Here is a 26970-nt window from a genome sequence, read left to right as displayed (position 1 = left end):
AACTAAAGGGGCTTTTTATATTTTATATTTTTTATAATTTTTATGATTTTAAAATTTTTATGTTTTTTAAAGCTTTAAACTTAAAACTAAAAAAATGAAATAATAAAATTTTATCTAATCTAAGAGTAAACTAGAAAAAATTAAATCTAAATTAATAAAAGCTTAAATTTATTTAAAATAATATTAACTCAAAGCTTTAACGAAATTCTAAATCAAATAAAACAAAACCCTAAAAAAATATAAAATCGACCTTTTTTTTTATTACAACGTAAAGAATTTAAATTTAATCTAAATAAGAAAAACGTGAACTAAACTAAAGCAATAAAAGAACTAACGCTTAACTTCTAAACCTAAAACTTACGACCCATATCAAGACCAAAAAAAAAATCGAATTTGTTATGTGGTTGCAGGCTTGCGTGCGGGCTGTAGAGTTTGACGCCGGTAGCGAGGAGTACCAGCAGCATGAAAGAGAAGAGGCCCATGCAGGTTTGTAGGTGGTCCGTCGATCAAATAAACTGTGTTAACCCTTGAAATCGAACAGCAGGAGAAAACGGAGCGGTGGCAGAGATCAGCAATGATGCGTTTGGCAAGGGTGCAGCGAGATGAGGCTGTATGAGGACGCGAAGAAAGCTGCAAGTTGAGCAGCAATGATAAACGCAGGAAAAATGAGCGCATAAGCAATCCAATGTATAATGAAACTCAACTCAGAACCCTGGCCCGTAAAAATTAAAACGTGGTCTTGTCTTTGCAGGCTCGTGACGGTGGAGAAGGGAACGCTTGCAGGATTGATAGCTCGAGAAAAAAAATGAGTGCATGAAGATGACTGAAAGACTGCGTGCATATGAGAAAGCAATGGACACAGAGAGAGGGACGACGCTTCGAGCAAAGGGAGCTGCGTATTAGTAAGATTGAATGAGAGTTGTTGAAGGAAGTGTGAAAATAGACGCAGGTTGAGAAGGGCCTCAAAAAAGAATACGACTGCAATTTTTCTTTGAAATGCGGATTTGTATAAATGAGTAGCAATTTGATCAGCTGAATGGGCAGCGTTGGAGTTTGATGGGGAGCACATAAAAATAAACTTCCTACAAATAATGAAACCCCAGATCTGAAAACAACTGATATATGAAACCCTTGGACAGCAAAATAGCTTAGACAGACCCTCAGAAATCTTCAGAAAACCCTGCAACCTGTAATGGAAAATCACCCAAAAAAAATAATATGTGCATAAAAACAAAACTAAAACCCTAGATCAGCTAAAATTACATAATTATAGCTCTGCAAGAGCCATATTTGTCAGTTATCATCAATAATATTTTCAGAATTTCAGATTTTCTATGAAATGCTTTAGAAATCTCTCATGCAATTCAAAAAGACAAACTTAAATGATAAACCCAAGATCGAAACTGGCTGGGCTCTGCAAGAAAATGCTTGTGGGAGTTGGCTGGTTCAGCCGAGAACTTCCCCAAACGCACACTGATTTTCTTCAAAAAGGGTTTCCTGCACAGCTCACTTCAACCATCAATAAAGAGAGAAAAAACAGTACTAGATCTCAGATGCAATGGAGATACCTGCCATTATTTCAGAAATTCTAATACCATTCAAACCCTAGCAAGTGAACAAGATACCTGTGTTCAACAATACTCTACAATAACCTGTTACTAATGGCTGAAAATTAAAATATGTAGAAAATAAAATAGCTCACAGCACTTCAAGAGAGTAACACCAGTAAGATTTCAACCCCAAAGTCTTTCTTTATTAGCACCAAAAAAAGTTTACAAGAGAGCTTCTTCAGCACAAGACTCACAGATCGAATCCTGATCTCAAATGACCCCTAGTACCCTATTTAAAGGAAAAATTCCCAACAGCTAGTTCCAGTGATCCATGTCAAAATGATCTCGACCGTCGATGAGGATCAAGATATCTCTTAATCTCATCCGTCGAATTTTTAATGCATTAAAAAATTGAAATTCTGCATTTATTTACTCAAAATATTATTATTTTATTATTTTTAGGTTTTTACTTTAATTTATTATTTTATTATTTTTATTTATTTATTATTATTATTTTTCTTTTTTCAATTTTTTAATTTATTTTTAAATGGATCCTCGAACTTAGCCTTCGGAAAAATCGCCTAGGACCTAGGACTTAGGACTTATGAGGGGATTAAAACATTTTCTAACCCTCAAGACACTTTACATCATGACTTTTACAACTTTACATCTCAAGGGGGAGAACCCATTTGACATAGACCCTCATAAACCACCCAGTTTTGCGACACAACTATAATCTAGCAGATTAACACACTAGGATTCTCCTAAGATTCTAATGACAAAATCCATTCCGGCTTTGGGGTTAGGCTGAAGGAAAACTCTGCCGATCATAGATCAGTGAGACAAAAAACCTTCCAGAATGTAGATTATCACTAGGAAATTAGGTCCACCTAGGCAATTTACATACATGACTCATATCTACTAAGATTATTTACAATTCACACGTGCAGACTGGGTTTACAACATAATATGATCAAGTCGACGATGACTGTCGAATGGCATGGACATGTCGATCAAGCGCTATCCCTTTTATGGAAAAAACGGGGTATACTGCTATGGGAAGTTGACACGTAGTGGTCAACAGACCCGATGGAGGATTGTAGACACAGGTGGGAGAAATGATGGATCGGGTAGTAATGAATGGAAAGAGGGTAATATGAGTGGATAAAGGAGCGGGACCACGCAACCAAGTTTGGGGTTTCTCGTCAAATACCATCCCTAGAACCAAATGGTCAGTGAAAGAGATCCCACGGGACTAGAATCCAAGGTTAATTCCTAAAAGGGGTCTAGGGGATAGAAGCACAAACCTAGCCTATTTTTTCCACTGAATCCCCCCATTAATCCATACCCAGACGTGTCCATGATAAGCAAACTACAATACTCAAGGTCCAAATGACAAGGCATCATTTGGATTAGGGAGGCCCACCTTCAAACATACGATCATGGCAGATGGGCGAGAGACCACATGGCTGGCTCAGGTGGCGGAAAAGTGGCACAATGAGCTAGTTGATGGTTGCAAGGCGTTGTTGGCTATCAGCGGAGGACCATCTTGGAGAAGAAAAAAATCCTCCTAGGGATATTACCCACAATGTGGTGGGTAACAAGCCTTCAACTAAACAATTACATTTATTGTAATTTACTAATTTCCTACCCTCAAGTGTCAAGACTCATTAATTTTTTTATGACACTCTTACAGGTTGGAGTTCTCATGACTCAATGACTTGGTGTATCTGCATTACAATCTCCAACTACGAGTGTAGCGAATAGAGAAACCATTGAATGTGGATTCCATTTCCTTAAACAATATTGTTGTATTGTCTAAGTGGAGGGTGGAGTTTGAGGTTCCCATCATGGAGGAGTCACCTACATGGTTAGAGGAGGAGGACTCGGGGAAGGAGCAAGAGAAGGACTCGGGGAAGGAGCAGGAGGAGGAGGAGGAGGAGCATGTGGGAGCGTCAGCGACAACACTGTCTGCTATAGATATAGGAGAGCACAACTCCATACCCAACAGTCATCATTTGACATTAGGAATTTAGGTGCAAGGCCAAGGCCTTCTATTGCTAGGGGTCGGCCTAGCAAACAACCCATCACGTTTTCCCGTAAAAGGGGGAAAGGGTATTGACCTCAGATAGCTAGCTGCTAGTTTTGTTTGTTTTGCTACATATAACTCATGATGATGAAACACTTTTATATATGTGATGTTATTTTGTATTAGTTTGCCACATTTGAGTCCTTGATTGAACAATTATCAAGGATTAGTAGGATTTGGTATCGTCTTTGATGTATCATTTTTATTCGACATCCACTACTTAATATATATCAATGCTTTCTTCATATTTATGTGCCAATGTCTTTATTTCATGTTTTTGTTGCTTTATATGTTTAAAAATCTGAAAAAGATGAATATATTATGTATTTTTTATGTTTGCTGATATTTTCTGATATTTTCGCCAATATTGCCGAAAAGATGTTTTCAAGGCCCCCGCAGATATTTGGCCAAGAACGATATTATCAACATTGGTCTGATGTATCACTTGACATCTTATATATCAATTTTATTTCATATTTATGTAGAAATGTGTTGGTTTGATGTTGTTGTTGTTTTAGAAGTTAAAAATTTGAGAAAAAAATATTATTTTTGTATTTTTTTAAATTCCCTGATAATTTCCTCGATATTACTGATTATTTAATGTTGCACCCCCGGCGATAGATTGCCAATAACGATAAATGTAACATTGACACTAAGAGGATTGAACTATAGTTATATGTGAAAGATTAATTTTGAGTGCTAGAGGAACGTAGGAGAGAGTGAAGCATCATACATTTCAGCGATGGTCCTTGGAATGGCAGCTTCTTCATTGCATTCTTTTATGAGATTTTCTTTACAAGTGATCCCAACTGGCTGCAAAGATTCACAAAACAAGATGTATCAAATTCAAATAATTAATGAATATTTCTTTAATACCAGGGACTGCTTACAACATGTTTCAACTTAAAGCATCATGATTTTGTTCGTAATAGGAAAAGTGCAGAAACAACAACTTAAAACCAGAAAATCATAGAACCTAACAATTAATTAGACCTACAAATCTCTCAAGTGGAAATTTAGTTATCCAGGAAATGATAACGGAAGTTAGCATATTTATCCAATGACAACATGATCCCATAAACTGGGTACAAAATTTGAAACCATATTGGGGCTCAATAACATTTTCGACAAGACTATAACAAAAAAATGGTGAGTGAAGTGAAGACTGCTCCCCATGCCCATCATGACCCTTTATCCTAATCGCCCAAAGTTAGCAATCTAGTGTTTCATCAAGGTTGTGCCATGTTTTAAAACTTAGACTCGGACTTAGAATCATTTGAGGGTCAACTCAGACTCAGACTGACATTCACGAATCTGATTTCAATGACTTGGTTTACTAAAACATATATAAAATATTTAAATTTTAATAAAAAAATATTTTAAATATTCCAAACCATTAGACAATATGAAAAGTCTGCTCATGTATATACTATATACCATGTAAGGGTTAATATATCAAAATGACACAGTGAAATACATATCAGCAACCAAATACAAAATTAATGAGACTATAAAAGGCCTCTAAAGTCCAAAAAACATGCTACAAGCTACGAGCCTATTACATAGTGCACAACACAAATCACTAATCAACATGATATGGATACAATTCCATTCAAAGACCAATTTCTGTTTTATGTAGTGGAAGTACATTATTTCTCTAGAGTAATGAGCATCGTTATACTAGTTAATTTGTCCCTGAATTTTAGCGCCTTGACCTTGATAGTTTTCAAATCACAAAGTTGATGCCCAATTTCCCAAAAGAAACTCTACTTAGCAAAATTGAAAGAATCCAACTCAATATTTTGGCCCTGATTCAATTGATGCTTAGTCTTCAATTCCCAATTTCCCAAAAGAAACTCTATTTAGCAACATTGAAAGGATCCAATTCTATTTTTTAAGCCTGATTGAATTGATTCCCAGTCATCGATTCCTTAGCTTGACAATTTTGTTCTCCACAACCCATAAGAAACTTGATGTTACATGGAATGACTTGCCACCACAAGATCAAACCTAAGCTGTTAGTTAGCCTAGGGGAAAGATTTTACACTTGAGTAACAACTCGCATACATCCACAACACTCCATAAGAGAAACATGTGGAGACAAAAAAATATGTTATCTAACTGAAGAGAATAGTGTACATGGGAAGGTTATCTGAACTATAACAAAATCATTGACAAAAACAAGCCAACGAGACTTATTGGTAAAGGTGGCCTTTTGCAAGTTTGCATAAAATTGTTCCAAAGTTCAAATGTGCTTAAATTTTGTTTGGAACATGTTACTAATTGGACGTAGTGCACGATCCACCAAAGTCAAAATATTTCCGCCCAATGTTGAACTTCGATATCCTTAGCACGCCTTTACCAACTCAACCAAGTAGGGCCAATTTGGTACCTATTACCCATTCATATATATGGGTAACCCTACAAGAAAAATTTTCTCTTGTGGTGCATATTTCCAGCCAACAACTACACATATTCTTCACTTCTCCACAACAAAGATCATTGTAGAGATGATGACCAGCATACTCCACATGCATATGCCTCTTGTTCCTCATATGCTCAACTCATTTACTTGATCAATATGCTCATTCGATAATGGTGGTTCAACATAGATGAGGTATTTTATTCATTGTTTCATACAAAGTGTTTACAATTAGTGTATTATGCATCTAAGTAAGGATCATGGTTTGAAGTCAAAATATCAATCATGATGCTTGGAAGTTATGCTCGCTGCCTTATTTCACCTTCGTGGTTATCAATTCCTTCTAGCCGAGTGTGACCACCATCGGGCTTTTCTTTCACTATCTAGGAGGAGCACAAATAGGAGACCTTGATAGAGATAGTTGTTGAAAGGTGTTGTCAATGTTGTCTTTGAGCGTTCTTAATATTCATCTATGGATTGCATTGATCAGAAGCTCCATTGGTCAATAACTGTTAAAATTGGCAACCAGGGCAAAACTTCATGTGGGTCATCTTATTCATGGCTAATAATATTTTTATTAGATTCCTCTCGTCGAGAAGTGTAGGAATGATATAAAGATCATCCAATTCCGATAAGTATTCATGGAGATATGAATTTATTTTGATTATGGAATTATTATCAAGCCGACCTACAACTCATGTAGGCTCAGAAGCCCAACAGTCGCATCTATTCACCCACCAACATTGTGTATAAATATAAGAGGACTTTCCCTCATTTGGACTCACTCATCTCATCGCATCTCTCTCTCTCTACTGCGCAGATATGAGTCTCTTCTCTACTGCGCTGAAATGGGTCTCTCTCTCTCACACATGTGAAGCCGGAAGCTGTTGAATTTGAAGCTGCAACTGCAGAAGTAAAGATTGACTTGCGTGACCTAGAAGATCTCCTATGTGGAACTGCGTTGTAGGTTCATCTGAACCTCCTTTGAAAGCCGCAACTTTTGGTGGTGGAATGAAGTCAATCCGACAAATGTTTTGCAAGATATCGACTGCCCTAGTTTGAAGCCGGAAACTGCTGAAACTGAAGCTGCAACTGCAGAAGTAAAGATTGACTTGCATGGCCTAGAAGATCTCCACATCTGAACTGCGATGTAGGTTCATCTGAACCTCCTCTGGAAGCCGAAACTTTTGGTGGTGGAATGAAATCAATCCGACTGTCGGTTTGTGAGATATGGTCTGCCCTAGTTTGATAATGAAGCCGCTAATGTTGATGCTACTGATCTAGGGTTTGCTACTGCTGATATGAATCAGATTTATTGTATTATTTCTCTCTGCTGAATTATTGAAGATAAAAGAAGATTTGATCAAAGGGTTTCCCCACACATTGTGGGGTTTGTCCCTGGCTAACCGCCACATCTTGTGTCTCTTGTCTTGGCTTGTTTTCTGTCGATCGTTTAATGTTCTATCTGCACTTTACTTTATGTACATGTGATTGCTAATCAGTGGAATATAATAAGAAAAAGAAGTAAACTGTTATAAGCATAGAACATACCATAACTTAACATGGTATCAGAGCTGAGGTGAAGACAAAGCCCGAGCAAGAGCAAGAGCAAGAGCAATCATTGAAGAGAAGATTGGCAAGGCTATCCTAAAAGAACTATGGGGTCCTCAACACCCTTTCCTGCCGAAGACAAGCTCCGTGAGAAAGCTGACTATCACGGATGGAAGATGTCTATCGATCTAACCCTTGAAGGTCAAGGAGTGCTGGACCATGTAAGAGGCAATATTGTTGAGCCTTCATCAAATGCATCTGCTGCTGCCTGGAACAAATGGAAAAATGGAGAAGTCAAAACAAAGAAGATCATCCAGGACTCTATCGACAAGCGCTTGGTGGCCTACATCTCTAATCTAGACACCTCCAAGGAAATCTACGACAGACTGGTGAGTTTATTTAAAGTTAATGATGCAAATCAAGTTTTGTTTCTTAGAAATAAGTTGAGGGAAATCAAGAAGGGTAAAGATGAAAGTATGCAAGCATACTTCTTAAGAATCACCGAGATCAAGAACGATCTCCTATCTATTGGGGAAACCATTACTGACAGAGAAATGGCACTCACAACTCTCGGAGGATTACCATCTGAATGGTATGTGTTTAGGACTACTCTTCTGAACAATAATGTAATTCCTAGTTTCGAGGAATTAATGGCTAGATGCATTCAAGAACAAACAAGGGTAGAAGAGCAGGAAATGCCCTTGCCTAAAGGTCCTCCTGCTGCTTTTTCTTCTCATGCTAAGAAAAGAAATAATTTTGGGTCTAAATCGAAAAGAAAGGCTAGATTTAAGGGTGGAAGAAAAGGACGATGTTTCATTTGCAATAAAGCAGGTCACTATGCAAGGGAATGCCCTGATAGAAAGGACTCTCACCGTGACGATGATCAAAATCCCTCTCATGGTAATCGAAGGAATGGAAAATTCAACAACAAAGGAAAAAGGAATGCGGGAAATCAAGGAAGAGGGCAACCATTCAAGAAGGCTAGAAATTCCAGGTATGAATCTAACACTGTTGACGATAAGCAGGCTGAATATTATCTACCAGCTGCTCTATCTACCTCCGCTCCTTCGGACTCAATGGGAATTTGGCTCATTGATAGTGGTGCCTCAAGACACTTGACTGGTTACAAAGAAGTACTCCATAATTTGGTAGAGAAAGAAACTAACCTGGAAATTGTCCTTGGAGATGACATGAAATACCCAGTGAAAGGTGTAGGCAATGTTTCTCTTAAACTGAATCAAGGTAATACGATTCACTTACAAGATGTATTATATGTACCTAATCTCAAAAAGAACCTGGTATCCATCTCGGCAATGGAAGACAAAGGCTATAAGGTAACCTTTAGCGATGGTAAGGTACGCATATGGAAAAATAATGTTAAAGATGCTTTCACTCTTGGGTTTCGAGTTGATTCTTTATATCAAGTTGGTGGAAGTCCGCTAGGTGTCATGTCTTGTGACACAACGCTTCAGTCCGAACTTTGGCATCGGAGGTTTGCCCACCTCCATTACAAAGCTCTACCCAATGTAAGACAGATGGTAACGGGGATGCCTGAATTCCAAGTAGAGAAAGAAGGTGTATGTCCCGGATGTGCCGAAGGAAAGCTCAAAAGGGGACCATTCCCTTCAAGTCAAAGCAAGACCTCCGATATATTACAACTAGTTCACTCAGACATATCAAGTATGATGCCTGTGAACTCCTTGGGAGGATACTCATATCATCTCACTTTTACAGATGACCATTCTTGAAAGACCTGGATATACTTCTTGAAAAAGAAGGATGAAGTGTTCCCTTGGTTCCGACACTTCAAAGCCCTAGTCGAGAATCAAACCGAAAAGAAGATCAAGATCTTAAGAACTGACAATGGGACTGAATATGAATCTAATGAGTTCCATGATTTTTGTAAAGAGGCTGGCATCAAGAGGGAGACTACTACACCGTATACTCCTGAACAAAATGGTGTGGCAGAAAAGAAAAACCGCACAATTATGGAAGCTGTCCGGGCCATGCTACATGATCAAAGTCTTCCTAAGTTTCTATGGGCTGAAGCTGCAAACACTGCCGTATATGTACAAAATCGATGCCCTCATCAAGCATTGGGTTCCAAGACTCCTGAAGAAAAATTCACCGGTAAGAAACCTGATGTTTCTCATTTTAAAATTTTTGGAAGCCTTGTATACTTTCATGTGCCGAAAGAGAAAAGAAATAAATTGGGAGCATCTGGAAAGAAGGGAATTTTCGTGGGCTATGGTGAAAATACTAAAGGCTATAGAATCTATGTAGCCGGTCAAAGGGAAGTCATAATTAGTCATGATGTCACCTTTGACGAAGATATGGCTCTCAGCAAGGTGATCAATCTTCCGACTTTGAGGAGCTCTCAAGAAGCCGACACCAGGGAACCGAAAGAAAAGGATGATGAGTCAATGCCCGATGTAGAAGAACCCATGGATCCGATTGATCCTCCTCCAAGTGAGCCTTCCTCTTCTAGGAAGAGGCCTTCATGGCTTAAGGGGTTACTTGATGATGCTGAAGGACATGCTGCACCCCGAGGAACCTTTCGTGAAAGTAAGAAACCTAATAGGTATCAAGGATACCTGGCCATCATGAGCACGATCATACAAAATGAGCCTTCGTCATTCTCAGATGCCGTCAAGCATCAAGTATGGAAGGATGCTATGACCGAAGAATATGAGTCTATCATAAAGAATGAAGTTTGGGAAGTAGTTCCCAGACCCCAGGTCAAGACTGTTGTTACTTCCAAATGGCTTTACAAGATAAAGCATGCAACAGAAGGAAGCACGGAAAAGTATAAGGCTCGTTTTGTTGCTCGAGGTTTCTCCCAAAAGGAAGGTATAGACTATGATGAGATATTTGCACCTGTTGCCAGATATACGACCATCCGCTCGATCATAGCCCTTGCCGCTTCACAAGGATGGAACCTACATCAGATGGATGTCAAGACTGCGTTCTTGCATGGCTCGATCAAAGAAGAGGTCTATGTGGAGCAACCCGAAGGATTTGAGATTTATGATCGAAAATCTCATGTATGCAGGTTGAAGAAAGCTCTCCATGGGCTGAAGCAAGCTCCCCGAGCATGGTATGAGAGGATCGATAGCTACTTGATGAAGTTGGGATTCACTAGGAGTGAAGCCGATCCTAACCTTTACTTTAAGGTTGAAGATGACAAGCCTCTCATACTGGTGTTGTATGTGGATGACCTTTTTCTAACAGGTGCAGACCCTCTCATTCACAAATGTAAGAGGGAGCTAGCCTCTGAACTTGAAATGAAAGACCTAGGACTGATGCACTACTTCCTAGGACTTGAAGTGTGGCAAAAGCCAGGAGAAATTTTCCTATCTCAAGGAAAATATGTGGTGAAGATATTGGAAAGATTCGGAATGGTGGACTGCAAGCCTGTAACTACTTCAATGGAGCTTGACTTCAAGAAGTTAAGCGGTAGTGCTGCTGGACCTGTTTTACGAAATGCTACCGAGTATCGGCAACTCGTCGGAGCATTAATGTTCTCAGTGAACTCCCGTCCAGATATATGCTTTGCAGTCAACACGATGAGCCAGCATATGGTTGAACCCCACCACATACACTGGATTGGTGCCAAGAATCTGCTGAGATATCTTCGTGGCACTATCACTTATGGGTTAAGATACATTGCCAGAGATGTGAGACTATTTGGATACACTGATGCTGACTGGGCAGGCAATGTGGAGGACCGTAAGAGCACTTCCGGGTGTTGTTTCTCCTTGGGATCTGCTTCGATATCCTGAATGAGCAGGAAACAAAAGTCGGTGGCTTTGAGCACCGCCGAAGCAGAGTATATTGCTGCTAGCATGGCTTCTTGTGAGGCAGTTTGGTTGCGAAAGCTCTTCAGTGAGTTGTTTGGATTCACATTGGATACCACTGTGATCCTTTGTGACAACTAAAGTGGGATTCGTTTGTCAGAGAATCCCGTATTCCATGATCGCTCCAAGCATATTGATATCAGATACCATTATATTCGAGATATGGTGCAACGGGGAGCTATAAGGCTCCATCATATCGGTACAGATGAACAGGTCGCCGACATTCTGACAAAACCCCTTGGGAAAGTAAAATTTCTGACTTTCCGTGAACAACTTGGGGTTGTTCAAAGACCCTCCAATGAGGGTCATGTATGATGCATTGAGCTTTGAGAGCTCCAGGGGGGTGCGGGGTGCTTCTTGGAGCAGCATATGACCACAAGATTATTCACTATCACCTGGTGGTATACATGTACACCCCATGGCGACATTGTAGCAGGATTGATGTGTTCTCCTGTGAGGCCTGGATTGATGTGTTCTCCATGGCAGCCTGGATTGATGTGTTCTCCATGGCAATTGTAGCAGGATTGATGTGTTCTCCTGTGAGGCCTGGATTGATCTATTCTCCATGGCAATTGTAGCAGGATTGATGTGTTCTCCTGTGAGGACAGGATTGATTAGTTCTCCTGTCGAGGCATCCTACCCATGCAGTCTGGGACTCATGGGAAGTACCTCTCATCTGATCAATGAGCAGGGAAATGAAGTTAGGGACCATAGTAGTACCGATGGACGCATCGTTGTAACTACCGTACTCCCTACGCTAGGATGACCTCCATTGATCTGGGATCAATGATACTGGTCTGGGACCAATGGTAGGAGTTGTACCATACTATGACGCTGACTTCGGGTCGGTTGAGACTGGTCTAGGATCAGTGGTACATACTCTGAGACTGACTTTGAGCCAGTGGAGGATGATATTGGTCTGGGACCATTGGAGTTGTACTCACTATGACGCTGACTTTGGGCTGGTTGAGACTGGTCTGGGACCAGTGGTACATACTCTGAGACTGACTTTGAGTCAGTATGATACATCCTCGATCATTTCTTCTTCTTCGTAATTCGGACAAAAGCAGAGTAGAACAGAACAAAACAGTACAGATCAGTGCAGGGCAGAACAAGACAAAGCAGAACAGACAAAATAGAGCAGAGCAGGGCAAGGGTCAGGCTGTACAAGGCAGTGCATTTGATGGATGAATAGTAATGACCGATAGACAGATTGCAGATGAAGTTCTCCATGGTTGAGAGGGAGTGTTAAAATTGGCAACCAGGGCAAAACTTCATGTGGGTCATCTTATTCATGGCTAATAATATTTTTATTAGATTCCTCTCGTCGAGAGGTGTAGGATTGATATAAAGATCATCCAATTCCGATAAGTATTCATGGAGATATGAATTTATTTTGATTATGGAATTATTATCAAGCCGACCTACAACTCATGTAGGCTCAGAAGCCCAACAGTCGCATCTATTCACCCACCAACGTTGTGTATAAATATAAGAGGACATTTCCTCATTTGGACTCACTCATCTCATCACATCTCTCTCTCTACTGCGCAGATATGAGTCTCTTCTCTACTGCGCTGAAATGGGTCTCTCTCTCTCACACATGTGAAGCCGGAAGCTGTTGAATTTGAAGCTGCAACTGCAGAAGTAAAGACTGAATTGTGTGACCTAGAAGATCTCCTCTTTGGAACTGCGTTGTAGGTTCATCTGAACCTCCTTTGAAAGCCGCAACTTTTGGTGGTGGAATGAAGTCAATCCGACGAACGGTTTGCAAGATATCGACTGCCCTAGTTTGAAGTCGGAAACTGCTGAAACTGAAGCTGCAACTGCAGAAGTAAAGATTGACTTGCGTGGCCTAGAATATCTCCTCATCTGAACTACGATGTAGGTTCATCTGAACCTCCTCTGGAAGCCGAAACTTTTGGTGGTGGAATGAAGTCAATACGATTGTCGGTTTGTGAGATATGGTCTGCCCTAGTTTGATAATGAAGCCGCTAATGCTGATGCTACTAATCTAGGGTTTGCTACTGCTGATATGAATCAGATTTATTGTACTATTTCTCTCTGCTGAATTATTGAAGATAAAAGAAGATTTGATCAAAGGGTTTCCCCACACATTGTGGGGTTTGTCCCTAGCTAGCCGCCACATCTTGTGTCTCTTGTCTTGGCTTGTTTTCTGTCGATCGTTTAATGTTCTATCTGCACTTTACTTTATGTACATGTGATTGCTAATCGGTGGAATATAATAAGAGAAAGAAGTAAACTGTTATAAGCATATAACATACCATAACTTAACAATAACCCTTAGAAGGATAAGGCACTCCTGTGGTGTGCCATGATGCCCCGCGTTTGATGAGGAATTTGGTTGTGAAGATCAGTGTTTTTTCTTACACGACTATCTTCATTTGATAGCCCTCGCGTGTCGATTCCAATGGTAGGTGGCACACCCCATAACTCCTCATGGTTGAGGAGATATGTCTCGTCATAGTTGGAGCTCCATTTTGTGGTCAAACAATGTTAGGCCCCTATACTACTAGTGTAACCCCTTATTGTTATTAGTATAACCCACTTATTATATTGATGTACCCATGTAGTGCCCATATTGTTACTATTGTGCCCCATAGAAACCCACTATTGTTATTATTGTGCCCTTACATTATTATTGTTATGTCGGCTCTAATTATGTTATGACCCCTTAGACTCCTATATATAGAAAGGAGGTCTTTTCATTTGTATCATCCAAGAATTGTTCATTTATGTAATGTAAAGGAGGTTGCCCCCTCGAAGAGGCTGAATTCTAAAGCGTTGATCTATCTTTTCTATCTTTTCTTGAGCTGATTTCATAACATTTGGTATCAAAGCTTTGGATTCTAGGGTTTCGCTGCTCCAAACAGGTCATCGTGGCATTTTCGCTATAACTTTTTTTCTGTGACGTTTCAGAAGTCGCAAAAAAAACCCATTTGAAAAGAAATTGCGTTGAACCTTGGGCACGAATTTCAGAGCTTTTCGCGCGATATTTCCGGAGATATGATATGAGGAAATTGGTCTTTTTCCAGACTCCTGAATTACATTCAAAACAGGTGACCTGGGGAAAATCGTCATAACTTTCTCTCTGGGGATCGGATTGAAATTTCGTAAGAAGGTGCAGAAAGAGGACGGACTATAGCTTCTTTTTGTGCATTTTTCAGATCCAAAGGTTGAAACAGTGACTCGTGCCACGTCGTACAAGTTCGCTCTATTGAACTAGTCTATAATCAGGTCATCTTGGGAGATTGTGCATAACTCTTTCTTGGAGAATCCAATTTGGATCAGACTGGTGGCATTGGAAAGAGGACACAAAGGGCTACTACAGGTCACAATTTCAGAACTTAAAGATCTGAAAGTACAGAGTTACAGTCGTTTCAAGGTAGAGCTCCTAAAATCAAGAAAAAGCAAGATGAGGAAGTTTGATGGCAAGGATCCGGTAAATTGGATACTTCAGATGGAGCAATATTTTGATATACATGGTGTACAACTGTTACAAAAGGTATGTATTGCATCTTCATATTTAGAACCAGATCAATTTTTATGGTACAAAGGGCTTTGTTCTCGTAAACAACTTGTTACGTGGTCAATTTTCACGGAGGAAATGATAGCACATTATGAGGATACAAAGAGCAACACCTTCTTTAGAGCAACACCACAACAATTGGAAAGAGTAAAAGGGCTTTGTGACATAGTGGAAAGCAAAATTATGGAAACTAGGAAGTGTACCCCTCACAACTATAAAGATGGAAGTGTTGTTTCTCCTAGCCTTCTACAACCTACAAGGATTACACCACAACAATTGGAAGAAAAAAGAGAAAAAGGGCTTTGTTACAATTGTGATAGCAAATGCACTAAAGGTCATAAGTGTGTTGAGAAGAAATTATTTTACATAGAATATGAAGAGGAGGAAGAAAATGATCAAGAAACAACAAAAGAAGAAGATATACGCCAGGACCCCACCCCAGAGAAAGAAGAAATGAATCAGACCATATCTTGTAAAGCATTGGCAAGAATTACCACTACTCAAACTCTCAAGATAGAAGGACATATCAAGAAGAAAAAGGTGCAAGAAGTGAAAGATCACATCAAGAAAGAAGAAATGAATCCAACCATATCTTGTAATTCATTGTTCGAAATTACCACTCCTCAAACTATCAAGATAGAAGGACATATAAAAAAGAAAAATGTTCAAGAAGTGAAAGAGCACATCGAGCATCAAGAAATAAATCCGGCCATATATTGTAAAGGATTGGAAGAAATTACCACTCCTCAAACTCTAGAGATAGAAGGACATATCAAGAAGAAAAAGGTTCAAGCAGTAAAAGAACACATCGAGCATCAACAACAAGTTCTCCAACTTTTAAAGGATAACGCCACTTCGGTGCAAAATCAAACGAAACAACAGGCACTTAAAAAACGGCGACCTTACCGAATGGGAAGACTCTTCAAGGATGAGGATGTGGAAGCATTGTTTTGTGCTATTTATATTATCCAACGAGATTGGATAAACGAAGCAAGGGATGAATGGAAGAAGAACGAAGAAGTATGGCCACTTATTCAAAAGTTGCAAAAGATCCCAATTCAAACAATATTGCCAGAAATTAAAGAGGAAGGAAAAATCATATTGGAACCTGGAGCAGTGACAGAAACAAGAACCCGACAGCTACGAAATCGATCAATTTCAGAGTATCTCATCAAGTGGAAGAACTTACCCGCTGAATATTCCACATGGGAGGACAAGAGTTTTATACGGAAGCATCAAGAACTACTCAAGCATTGAGGACAACGCTTTTTGAAGGAGAGGGGCATGTTAGGCCCCTATACTACTAGTGTAACCCCTTATTGTTATTAGTATAACCCACTTATTATATTGATGTACCCATGTAGTGCCCATATTGTTACTATTGTGCCCCATAGAAGCCCACTATTGTTATTATTGTGCCCTTACATTATTATTGTTATGTCGGCTCTCATTATGTTATGACCCCTTAGACTCCTATATATAGAAAGGAGGTCTTTTCATTTGTATCATCCAAGAATTGTTCATTTATGTAATGTAAAGGAGGTTGCCCCCTCGAAGAGGCTGAATTCTAAGGCGTTGATCTATCTTTTCTATCTTTTCTTGAGCTGGTTTCATAACAAGCAACCCCAAACTGTAATGCTAATGGAAGCTTGATAATTGGTAAGATTTGGATTATTGATGGCATTTATATTAAAAAAATTATTTTTGATAATTTTTTATGGGCTTTTGAGCTACCCTAATCAGTTCTCCTTCAAACAAGAAAATGTCATGTCCCCATTTTTATTTCCCTCTATAGTATAGTCAGGATGGACTTTTAGGGCACAGGATCGCCAAGGCATGGGAGAACGTTTATGTCATCCAAGATATCAGGGGAGTTTTGAGGAGTTTTTATGGGATCCAATGGCATTCGCTTGGCATATTCCATCATCGGAACAATTTGCCTTTCGTTATGTTGCATTCCAACAACTTTTATAAAACAGGGCTATTTTTGGGCATAACTTAATTAATTACACTCAAGGTGGCATTCTAGGAGGACTATTTGACGGAACACCTTAGTGTAATGGCTCATTGGAACCGAAAAAGGAAGATCTATAGGATCAGATGGTGGGAAGTAACTTTCAGTGGTCTGAGTAGGAATGGTGGCCGATTTACCATTTTCCCAAATTAAAAAGGTATTTTAATTAAATTAAAAGGAGGGAAAAGGTGCTAAGTGATTAAAATAATAATAAAATGAAGGCTTCTAGAGGGGTCCATCAAATTTATAAAAGAGGGGGAGACCATTTGAGGACATCTTGGATTTGTACATTGTTTTTGTGTGAGAGGTTTGAGAAAATAGTTCTCTATTCCAGTAGCCTCAGGACGGAAACCCTTAGGTGTTTTAGTGAGAGTTGGGTGAGAATCCATCTCTCTCCTTGGTGGATTCATTCAAAATTCACAGGAGAGCTTAGTAGTTGTAGTTTAACTCAGTTTGGAGGGCCAATGCATCATTAGCGCAGATTCTTGAGGCCAACTTATCCATCTCAGCTATTTTTGTTCTATCAGCATGTAAATCCCAGTTTTCTATTATAATAAAAGCTAAGATTATTTTTTATGTGTCATATTGTTGAATTGTCGAGCTCTATTTGTCATATTTTAAATGGCAATCATTTGTTTATGAATGGAAATTTTATCTAAAGTATTTTGTTGAGTTAAAATTCGAGAAATCTCCAAATTCTTGCATTTGGAACATTACATTGGTATCAAAGTTGGTTTCCCTGCTAGCCTGAGGGTTACTTGCCAAAATTACCAAACCAGATTTATTGCAGGAGCAGGAAGGAAGATTTCCTTGAAAACAAACCCTGGCGGGAAAAAAAACTTCCAAGCACAAATTTGTCTCCTTAATATTAATTGCTCAACAAAATGATGAGAAATTTTTATTTGTTGGCCATGAGCAAATTGTTTGTGCTTGTGGGAACTTCATTTTATCAATTGACACTGTAACCCAACTAGTGATTGGGTAATCCAGCCAAGAGCAAGAAACGTATGAGTGGTGGGGCTTCAACTTGTAAGTTGATCCACATTGTTCCTTTCACATGGTCCATTCTTCTGCTACAGATTAGTGTGGTGGTAATAGGTGGTAGGTACCACCGTCAAGGGGAACAATTTTAACAGGGTTGGGTGAAAAATGACCTGGCATACCAAGTCACTGAAATCACAGAGCTCGAAGTAATTGAACTGTGCCACCGTGAGTATTTTGATGTGGCTCCAACTTGCAAATGGAATGGCCGACAGAAGCATAAGCCATATTGCAATGAAAATGTGCACATAAAAATCAGGATCCTTGAGTAGGGGTCGAGTGGCATCAGTCGTGATGCATCTTTGAAGACTAAATTTATAGCTGGAAAAGTGGTAGGCGTATTCATCATCGCACCATCTCTGTCGACCAGTGCAATTTGCCATTGCACTCAGCGTTGAATGATCAATCGTGCTCCCCAGAAAGGTTAATCCTGCAAACAACATTCTAGCAAATTCAACATCACACCGTGCACCTTCAGATCGATTCAACACACATTACTCCATAAACAGTATATTGCATCTAACTGCCTGATTCCAGTGCTTTCAAAACCGTTTTTAAAAACTGGTTACCAGTCTAACCGGCCGGTTAGCAAGGCCGCCGGTCTAAACCGGCCAAAAAACCCGATTGGAAAGGCCATTTCGCCATTTTTCTGCCCTAACCGGTGAAAACCAACCGGTTTGTATCAAACTGGCCGGTTATGTCCTAAACCGGTCGGTTCTGTCCTAAACCGGCCAGTTTTAGGCACGCCCACTATAAAGTTATAAAAGCATATTTTTTACTGTGTTTCAGGGGTTTTGGGGGGAAACCAAGGGTGTTTCAACCCTAACAATGTTGGAAATTGATGGTAATGTTAAATTCTTAAAGTAAAAGTAACATTTCCTTTAATTTTCATTTTCATCATTTTACTTAAATTTTTAACATTACCATGAAATGACTCAGGATGTTTGAGAGTGGTTTCGACCTCATTGGATTTCATATGGAGAAACTAGAATTTTAGATTTCACTCAAAATTCAGCAGACTTAATGGTTCTCAGGATTTCATGGTTTGGGGGTAAACAATAAATGCAATAGGAGCTCCAAATGATGAGCAAAACTCCTGATCTAGATCCCATCGTGTTGGACGATATTGATCCAACATCAGAATGGGTGGAGGAGACTGAAGAACCTGTGTTTGAGGCTGATTTTGATATCGACATGGCTTTAGCAGGGGATGAAGCAGATTATGTGGTGGCATCAGAACTAGGATCAGTAGCGGCATCAAGGAAAGGCAAAGAACCAATGGAAGGCTCTAGTCATGCAGGTCGACAAACTCGTGCTTCCATTAGGTCCACTTCTATTGTCATTGGTGGTATTGATACTGAGGTTGCAGATCAGGCTGAGGCATCCTCAGACTCTGAACCAGATGATGTCTATGTAGCTCCTGATGATGATCCTGTGTCTAGTAGTGGTGATGAACTTGATGATTGATCATGTGTACACCATAGACTTGTAGTAGGCCAATGGCCTTGTTGACCACTACCAATCAACTACCCATAGCAGTACACCCCCTTTTCTTTGCAAAAAGGGTAGCGCTTGATCGACATGTCCGTGCCATTTTGCAGTCATCGACAGCTTGATCAATTTATGTTGTAAACCCAGTCTGCATGTATAATTTGTAAATAATCTTAGCAGATATGAGTCATGTCTGTAAATTGCCTAGGTGGACCTAATTTTCTAAGTGATAATCTACGCTCCGGAAGGTTTTTCGTCTCACCGATCCATGATCGACAGAGTTTTCCTTCAGCCTAACCCCAAAGCCGGGATGGATTTTGTCATTAGAATTTTAGGAGAATCCTAGTGTGTTAATTTGCTAGATTATAGTTGTGTCGCAGAACTGGGTGGTTTATGAGGGTCTATGTCAAATGGGTTTTCTCCCTTAAGATGTAAAGTTGTAAAAGTCATGATGTAAAGTGTCTTGAGGGTTAGAAAATGTTTTAATCCCCTCATAAGTCTTAAGTCCTAGGTCCTAGGTGATTTTTCCAAAGGCTAAGTTCGAGGATCCATTTAAAAATAAATTAAAAATTAAAAAATTAAAAATTAAATAAAATTAAATAAATAAATAAAAATAAAAATAATAAAATAAAACAAAAACCCTAAAAATAATAAAATAATAATATTTTTGAGTAAATAAATGCAAATTTTCATTTTTTAATGAATTAACTAATTCGACGGATGAGATTAAGAGATATCTTGATTCTCATCGACGGTCGAAATCATTTCAACATAGATCACTCGAACTAGCCGTTGGGATTTTTTCCTTTAAATAGGGTGCTAGGGGTCATTTGAGAGTGGATTCGATCTGTGAGTCTTGTGCTGAAGAATCTCTCTTGCAGTTCATTTTTTTTGTGCAATAAAGAAGACTTTGGGGTTAAAAATCTTGCTGGTGTTACTCTTCTGAAAATGTTGTAAGATTGTTCTATTTGTTCTGCATAATTTTATTTTCAGCCATTAATGATAGCTTAATTAAGATTGATCTAGGCACAGGTATCTTGTCTGATCTTTGGGGTTTGAATGGTAGTTTAGATTCTGAAATATAGTGGCAGGTATCTCCATTTGATCGGGGTTTCACTATTGTTTTTTCCTTCTATGTTAACGGTTGATTTTAAGCTGTGCAGGAAATCCTTTTTTTCAGATTATCGGGCGTTAGGGGAAGTTCTCGACTGAACCAGCCAACTCCCGGGTTGTGTTTTCTGAAAGAGCCCAGCCAGTTCTTGATCCCGGGCCTATCATTCGAAATATTTTTTATAAATACATGTAGGGTTTTCTGAAGCGTTTTACATTAAAATTAAATTCTGATAATGTTACTGCTGTTATTGCTAAATCTGGCTATTCAAGAGTCAAAAGATGTAAACTACTTAATTGATCTAGGGTTTCATTTTTGTTTTATGCGTATATTATGGTTTTTTCTTTTTTCTTGCAGGTTACAAGTGCATTTTGTTTGAGAAATATTTCAGGGTTTCTTGAGCAGTTGATTCAAAATCTTAAAATTTCTGGCTACCAAAACCGCCAATCTCTTCCTTCCTCTCTAAAACGCATCTTTGTTGGCCTTTGCTGCCGTCAAGCATTGTGGGTAACGATCTCAAGTTCTGAGCACCGGTTAAAAAGATTTTAGACCCACGCTGCTGCACTGTAGCCACCATCAAGCTGCTGAAGAACTCCACGTATCTGCAAACCTGGCCCGAAAGGAGATATCAAAGAAGTTTTTCACACACCGCCGCGCAGTCACATTCTTTTTTTGTTTTCTCCTACCGCCGTCGAGCTAACAAGCATAAAAAACAGTAAATCGCAGGCGTGGGTGATTTGGCCTCCTCTGCCTGCAACTCTTCAGCAATCCAAGCGGTCAAGGGTGCCACGAGCCTGTTGTGTGAGGGTCCTCGTGACTGTGCGTGCAGGTTTCAGGTGGCTTTCTCCCATGCTGTTCGCATTGAAAACACCTGCAAATCGATTTATCTTGACGGGCCAGTCATATCCCACCCCAAAACGTTGCATAGTTGCCTGTATACCTGTTTTCGCTGCCGTCAGAGCCTGCTGCGACCATCCGTGGATTCCTTTGCCCATCAATCACGCCACATCTGCGTACAAACAAGGGTGAATGTTGTAGAATGAAACATTAAACGCAGCTGCTACTCATCGCTTTGAAGCTGCGCAGAAATCCGCTGTCACCTGTAACGCATTGCAGGAAATCGTGTTGTTTTTTATGAGTCAGGTAAATTATGGGTCAGGTAAGTGGGTCTGCATTCGTCGTTTCACTTTGATTTTATTTTTTTTATTTAGATTATAGTATATGGTCTGCGTTCGTCATTTCACTTTGATTTTATTTTTATTTTTTTATTTAGATTATAGTATATGGTCTGCGTGAGTTGATTTTCTTTTAATTTGTTTTGTTTAGGTTTTATATAAAAAGAAAAAATTTTAAATCGATTTCCATTCTTTATTTTAGTTTAGATTTGGTATAGTGTTTAGATTATTTAAATTTTAGATTAGTCTAGATTTTTAGTGTTAGCTTTAGTATCTAGTTTTTCAAATCTTTATAAAAAAATAAAAAAATAAAAAAAAACTATTTTCCTTTTATTTAGAATTTAAATTTAGAATAAACTTTTAAATTTTAGATTTTAATAGTTTTGTTTTAGTCTAGGAATTAATTTTTTAAATTTAGCTTAGTTTGATAGTTTAATTAATTTTTTTAGATTTAATAGTTTTAATTTTCTTAGATTTTATTCATAAAAATAAAAAATAAATAAATAAATAAAATAATAATAAAAAAAATTGGAAATATTTTTCGGTCCTAGCTCAGGGGTTTATCACGCTTTATTATCTTTGCTAAGGTTAAAATTTTTGATGTGGAATGAATGTTTATCATTTTATATGAATCTGCACATGAATGATCATTTTGAAGATTAGCTGCATGAATATGATATCTAGTTAATTGCGTGGTTGTTTAAAGCATTTATCTTTCGAAATTTTTAATCGCCGGAATATCATTATTGAGCCTTAATCATTGTAAGAACATTGTGGTTTTATTAGATATCTTGCATCGTTCAGGTTGTTTGATGATAAATGATTGCTGTATATGGTTTACATCTCTACAAAATCTAATAAATAATTGTTTAAACATCAAACCCACAAGGCACTGGTCTTTTAACTTAACAAAATCAATTTAGTGCTCGTTTCTTCGTGTCTCCCAACCCAACTGGTCGACAGTTGGTCTTCAACACCTCATAGGGTCTACCCCCCTTAGCCGCGGGAGACAGGCTTAAACGAAGAGATTGGGGATCAGAGTGACAGCCCCCGGTCTGAGCGTTGTCGTGTCAATCTGTGCGACAACATTTTTTAGCGCCGTTGCCAGGGAACAGAGTTTTTCTGTTCCTGGCGTTTCAACGACATTCATCTTCTCATTTCTCATCATTCTTTCATTTTTCTCATCTCTCGTTTGAGCTGGCAGATTCAACTTTTTTTGGCATCATTTGGATCTCTTTCATCACCTTATCTTTTGTCATATCAGTAGTCTCTCTTCGATTTGTTTCTTGTTTGGGTGGCGACTCCATTTTCTTATTTTTCCCAGACAAGAAGCCTCCCTCATATCTACTTGTTGGTTGCTTTTTGGATCTTAGAATTAAATTCATTGTTCAAGTGGCGACTCCACTTCTTTCATCTCTTAATTTTCTTGAGCAGAAATCTCTTTCTATCATCCATTTGATCCCTTATTATTCATCATGGATTATTCATTTAAACCATGACATTTTACTGATAATCTCCATGATTTTCCGAAAGAGGCTATCTCTAAATTATTTAAGTTCTCAGATGGTGATTCGGTCGCTATTAGACAACATTTAAACAGGTTTACTTGTGTAATGATCATATATTGTAGACTTCCTCAATATAATCATGAAGATGTCAAGATGCGTCTATTTGCCCATTCTTTAAAGGGTGATGCTTTGAACTGGTTTAATAGTTGTCCTGAAGATTCCTTCATTTCTTTGCAAGACATTGTCGATGCTTTTAAAGATAGATATGGTGATCCAGATAACTCGCCTTGTGCCCCTAAAATTGTGCAACAAAATGAAAGTAATCTTGTAAAAGGTCCAGCTGTCCAAGACAATTCTTCATATCAGAATGTGCCATCTACTTGTACCATTGCAGATCATAGTAGTGTTGACAATGAAAAGGAAGATCATAAGCAAATTATACAAGATCTATTGCTACTGGTAAGAAATATGGAGATAAATCAAACTAATTACGCCAATGATGTGAGAACTTTATGCACTCACCTGGAAAAGTGAAATAGGGAGATGGAGATCATGCAAAATCAACATAGTAAGGAAATTGAAGCCATGAAGATTAATCATGACACAGAAATTAGTTTTATGCAAAGCAAGATGTCAGGCTTAGAGGAAAATATGACGACCATGAAAGCTGATCATGATAGGGAAATTAATTCTATGCAAAACAAGTTATTAACTATAGATGAAGAAATGACTATCATGACGTTTGATCATAATAATCAGTTGGCTACCATGCAAGCAAATCATAAAGAAGAAATAAACTCCATGCAGTATTGCTTGATGAATATAAAGGAAAAGAACGATAAAGTAATAAAAGATATAGGAGAAGACCATGTCAGGCAAATCAGTGCTATAAAGGTTGAACACTCTAGTCAGATGGATGCCGTTAAAATACAGGTTCAACAGAGAAACCAGGGGACATCAACAGATCAAGAGCCTTCTCATTTGTTGCAACAAGTTCCATCTTATTATGAGGAGGTCATTGGTTCGCTTGAAAGATGGTTAATTGAAGGTGATCTAGATAGACTTAAAAATGATAAAGATCAGATGCAGGATAAAGAAAGACATGTCACGCATATCTTATATACTTCATCTGATAGCTTTGAAACAGAAAGTTCCATGTCATCAGTGATACAACCTGCCACAAAGAAAAAGCGCAAGAGAAAGAAAATGAGAAGAAGATTTGATGCATCAAACGGCTGCGAGCAGCTTGATTTTCGGATAGGAAAAAGTCCTACCATGTGTAGAATTGGACATGGCACATCCGACAAGCAGCCGACAGATTTGCCTGAAAGCAGGAAAATGCTCAGTATACACTATATTGAACACATCTGATGCCATGGGGCATCCTTTGTATTGTATTTCTAACCCTACTCCTTGTCATTTCAGCGTTTTCATTTCGGTTTTAGGATTAGATTTGATTTTCTAGATTAGTTAATAAATGAAGAGCTTATATCTTTCCTGTGCTTAATGTTATATGATGATTTTTTGGATGGACGCTACTTATGTCTTGTTGTGTGTTGCATGGGTGCAGATTCTGGATTCTCACATTCCTACAGTGCAGCAACGTGTCCCCACGTAGAGCCAGATGTTGACCACTACCGGTCAACTACCCATAGCAGTACATCCCCTTTTCTTTGCAAAAAGGGTAGCGCTTGATCGACATGTCTATGCCATTCTGCAGTCATCGACAGCTTGATCAATTTATGTTGTAAACCCAGTCTGCATGTATAATTTGTAAATAATCTTAGCAGATATGAGTCATGTCTGTCAATTGCCTAGGTGGACCTAATTTTCTAAGTGATAATCTACGTTCCGGAAGGTTTTTTGTCTCACCGATCCATGATCGGCAGAGTTTTCCTTCAGCCTAACCCCAAAGTTGCGATGGATTTTGTCATTAGAATTTTAGGAGAATCCTAGTGTGTTAATCTGCTAGATTATAATTGTGTCGCAGAACTGGGTGGTTTATGAGGGTCTATGTCAAATGGGTTTTCCCCCTTAAGATGTAAAGTTGTAAAAGTCATGATGTAAGGTGTCTTGAGGGTTAGAAAATGTTTTAATCCCCTCATAAGTCTTAAGTCCTAGGTCCTAGGTGATTTTTCCAAAGGCTAAGTTCAAGGATCCATTTAAAAATAAATTAAAAATTTAAAAATTAAAATAAAATAAATAAATAAATAAATAAAAATAAAACATAAAAATAAAAAAAATAAAATAAAACAAAAACCCTAAAAATAATAAAATAATAATATTTTTGAGTAAATAAATGCAAATTTTCATTTTTTAATGAATTAACTAATTCGACGGATGAGATTAAGAGATATCTTGATTCTCATCGACGGTCGAGATCATTTCAACATGGATCACTCGAACTAGTCGTTGGGATTTTTTCCTTTAAATAAGGTGCTAGGGGTCATTTGAGAGTGGATTCGATCTGTGAGTCTTGTGCTGAAGAAGCTCTCTTGCAGTTCATTTTTTTTGTGCAATAAAGAAGACTTTGGGGTTAAAAATCTTGCCGGTGTTACTCTTCTGAAAATGCTGTAAGATTGTTCTATTTGTTCTGCATAATTTTATTTTCAGCCATTAATGATAGCTTAATTAAGATTGATCTTGGCACAGGTATCTTGTCTGATCTTTGGGGTTTGAATGGTAGTTTAGATTCTGAAATATAGTGGCAGGTATCTCCATTTGATCGGGGTTTCACTATTGTTTTCTCCTTCTATGTTAACGGTTGATTTTAAGTTGTGTAGGAAATCCTTTTTTTCAGATTACCGAGTGTTAGGGGAAGTTCTCGGCGGAACCAGCGAACTCCCGGGTTGTGTTTTCTGAAAGAGCCCAGCCAGTTCTTGATCCCGGGCCTATCATTCGAAATATATTTTATAAATGCATGCAGGGTTTTCTGAAGCGTTTTACATCAAAATTAAATTCTGATAATGTTACTGTTGTTATTGCTAAATCTGGTTGTTCAAGAGTCAAAAGTTGTAAACTACTTAATTGATCTAGGGTTTCATTTTTGTTTTATGCATATATTAGGGTTTTTTCTTTTTTCTTGCAGGTTACAGGTGCATTTTGTTTGAGAAATATTTCAGGGTTTCTTGAGCAGTTGATTCAAAATCTTAAAATTTCTGGCTGCCAAAACCGTCGATCTCTTCCTTCCTCTCTAAAACACATCTTTGTTGGCCTTTGCTGCCGTCAAGCATTGTGGGTAACGATCTCAAGTTCTGAGCACCGGTTAAAAAAAATTTAGACCCACGCTGTTGCACTGTAGCCACCATCAGGCTGCTGAAGAACTCCATGTATCTGCAAGCCTGGCCCGAAAGGAGATATCAAAGAAGTTTTTTTTCCACACCACCGCGCAGTCACATTCTTTTTTTGTTTTCTCCTACCGACGTCAGGCTAACAAGCATAAAAAAAAAAGCAGTAAATCGCAAGCATGGGTGATTTGGCCTCCTCCGCCTGCAACTCTTCAGCAATCCAAGCGGTCAAGGGTGCCACGAGCCTGCTGTGTGAGGGTCCTCGTGACTGTGCGTGCGGGTTTCAAGTGGCTTTCTCCCACGCTGTCGGCATTGAAAACACCT

At 38.7% G+C, this 26970-nt stretch overlaps 1 protein-coding gene across 23 annotated transcripts in view; it reads right to left on the bottom strand.

The window, feature by feature from the left end:
• Positions 1-26970, bottom strand: part of LOC149187470 (nudix hydrolase 20, chloroplastic-like) — a 614870-nt gene that overhangs the window by 295830 nt on the left and 292070 nt on the right. For 3 of the 23 annotated variants that reach the window (XM_089411360.1, XM_089411365.1, XM_089411369.1), the window contains one exon: positions 4373-4452. The exons of the other annotated variants lie outside the window; for them this stretch is intronic. In XM_089411360.1, coding sequence (XP_089267486.1) covers positions 4373-4452 — 80 coding nt within the window. The remainder of the gene's footprint in view (positions 1-4372; positions 4453-26970) is intronic. 23 annotated transcript variants of the gene reach the window in all.

This window comes from Pinus tabuliformis, chromosome 3_1 (genome assembly GCF_031772625.1).
Source record: "Pinus tabuliformis cultivar Carrire ecotype Pingquan chromosome 3_1, CPIR1, whole genome shotgun sequence".
NCBI lineage: Eukaryota > Viridiplantae > Streptophyta > Pinopsida > Pinales > Pinaceae > Pinus > Pinus tabuliformis.
Note: the sequence above shows the minus strand (reverse complement) of the source record. Positions and strands in the feature narration are given on the sequence as shown.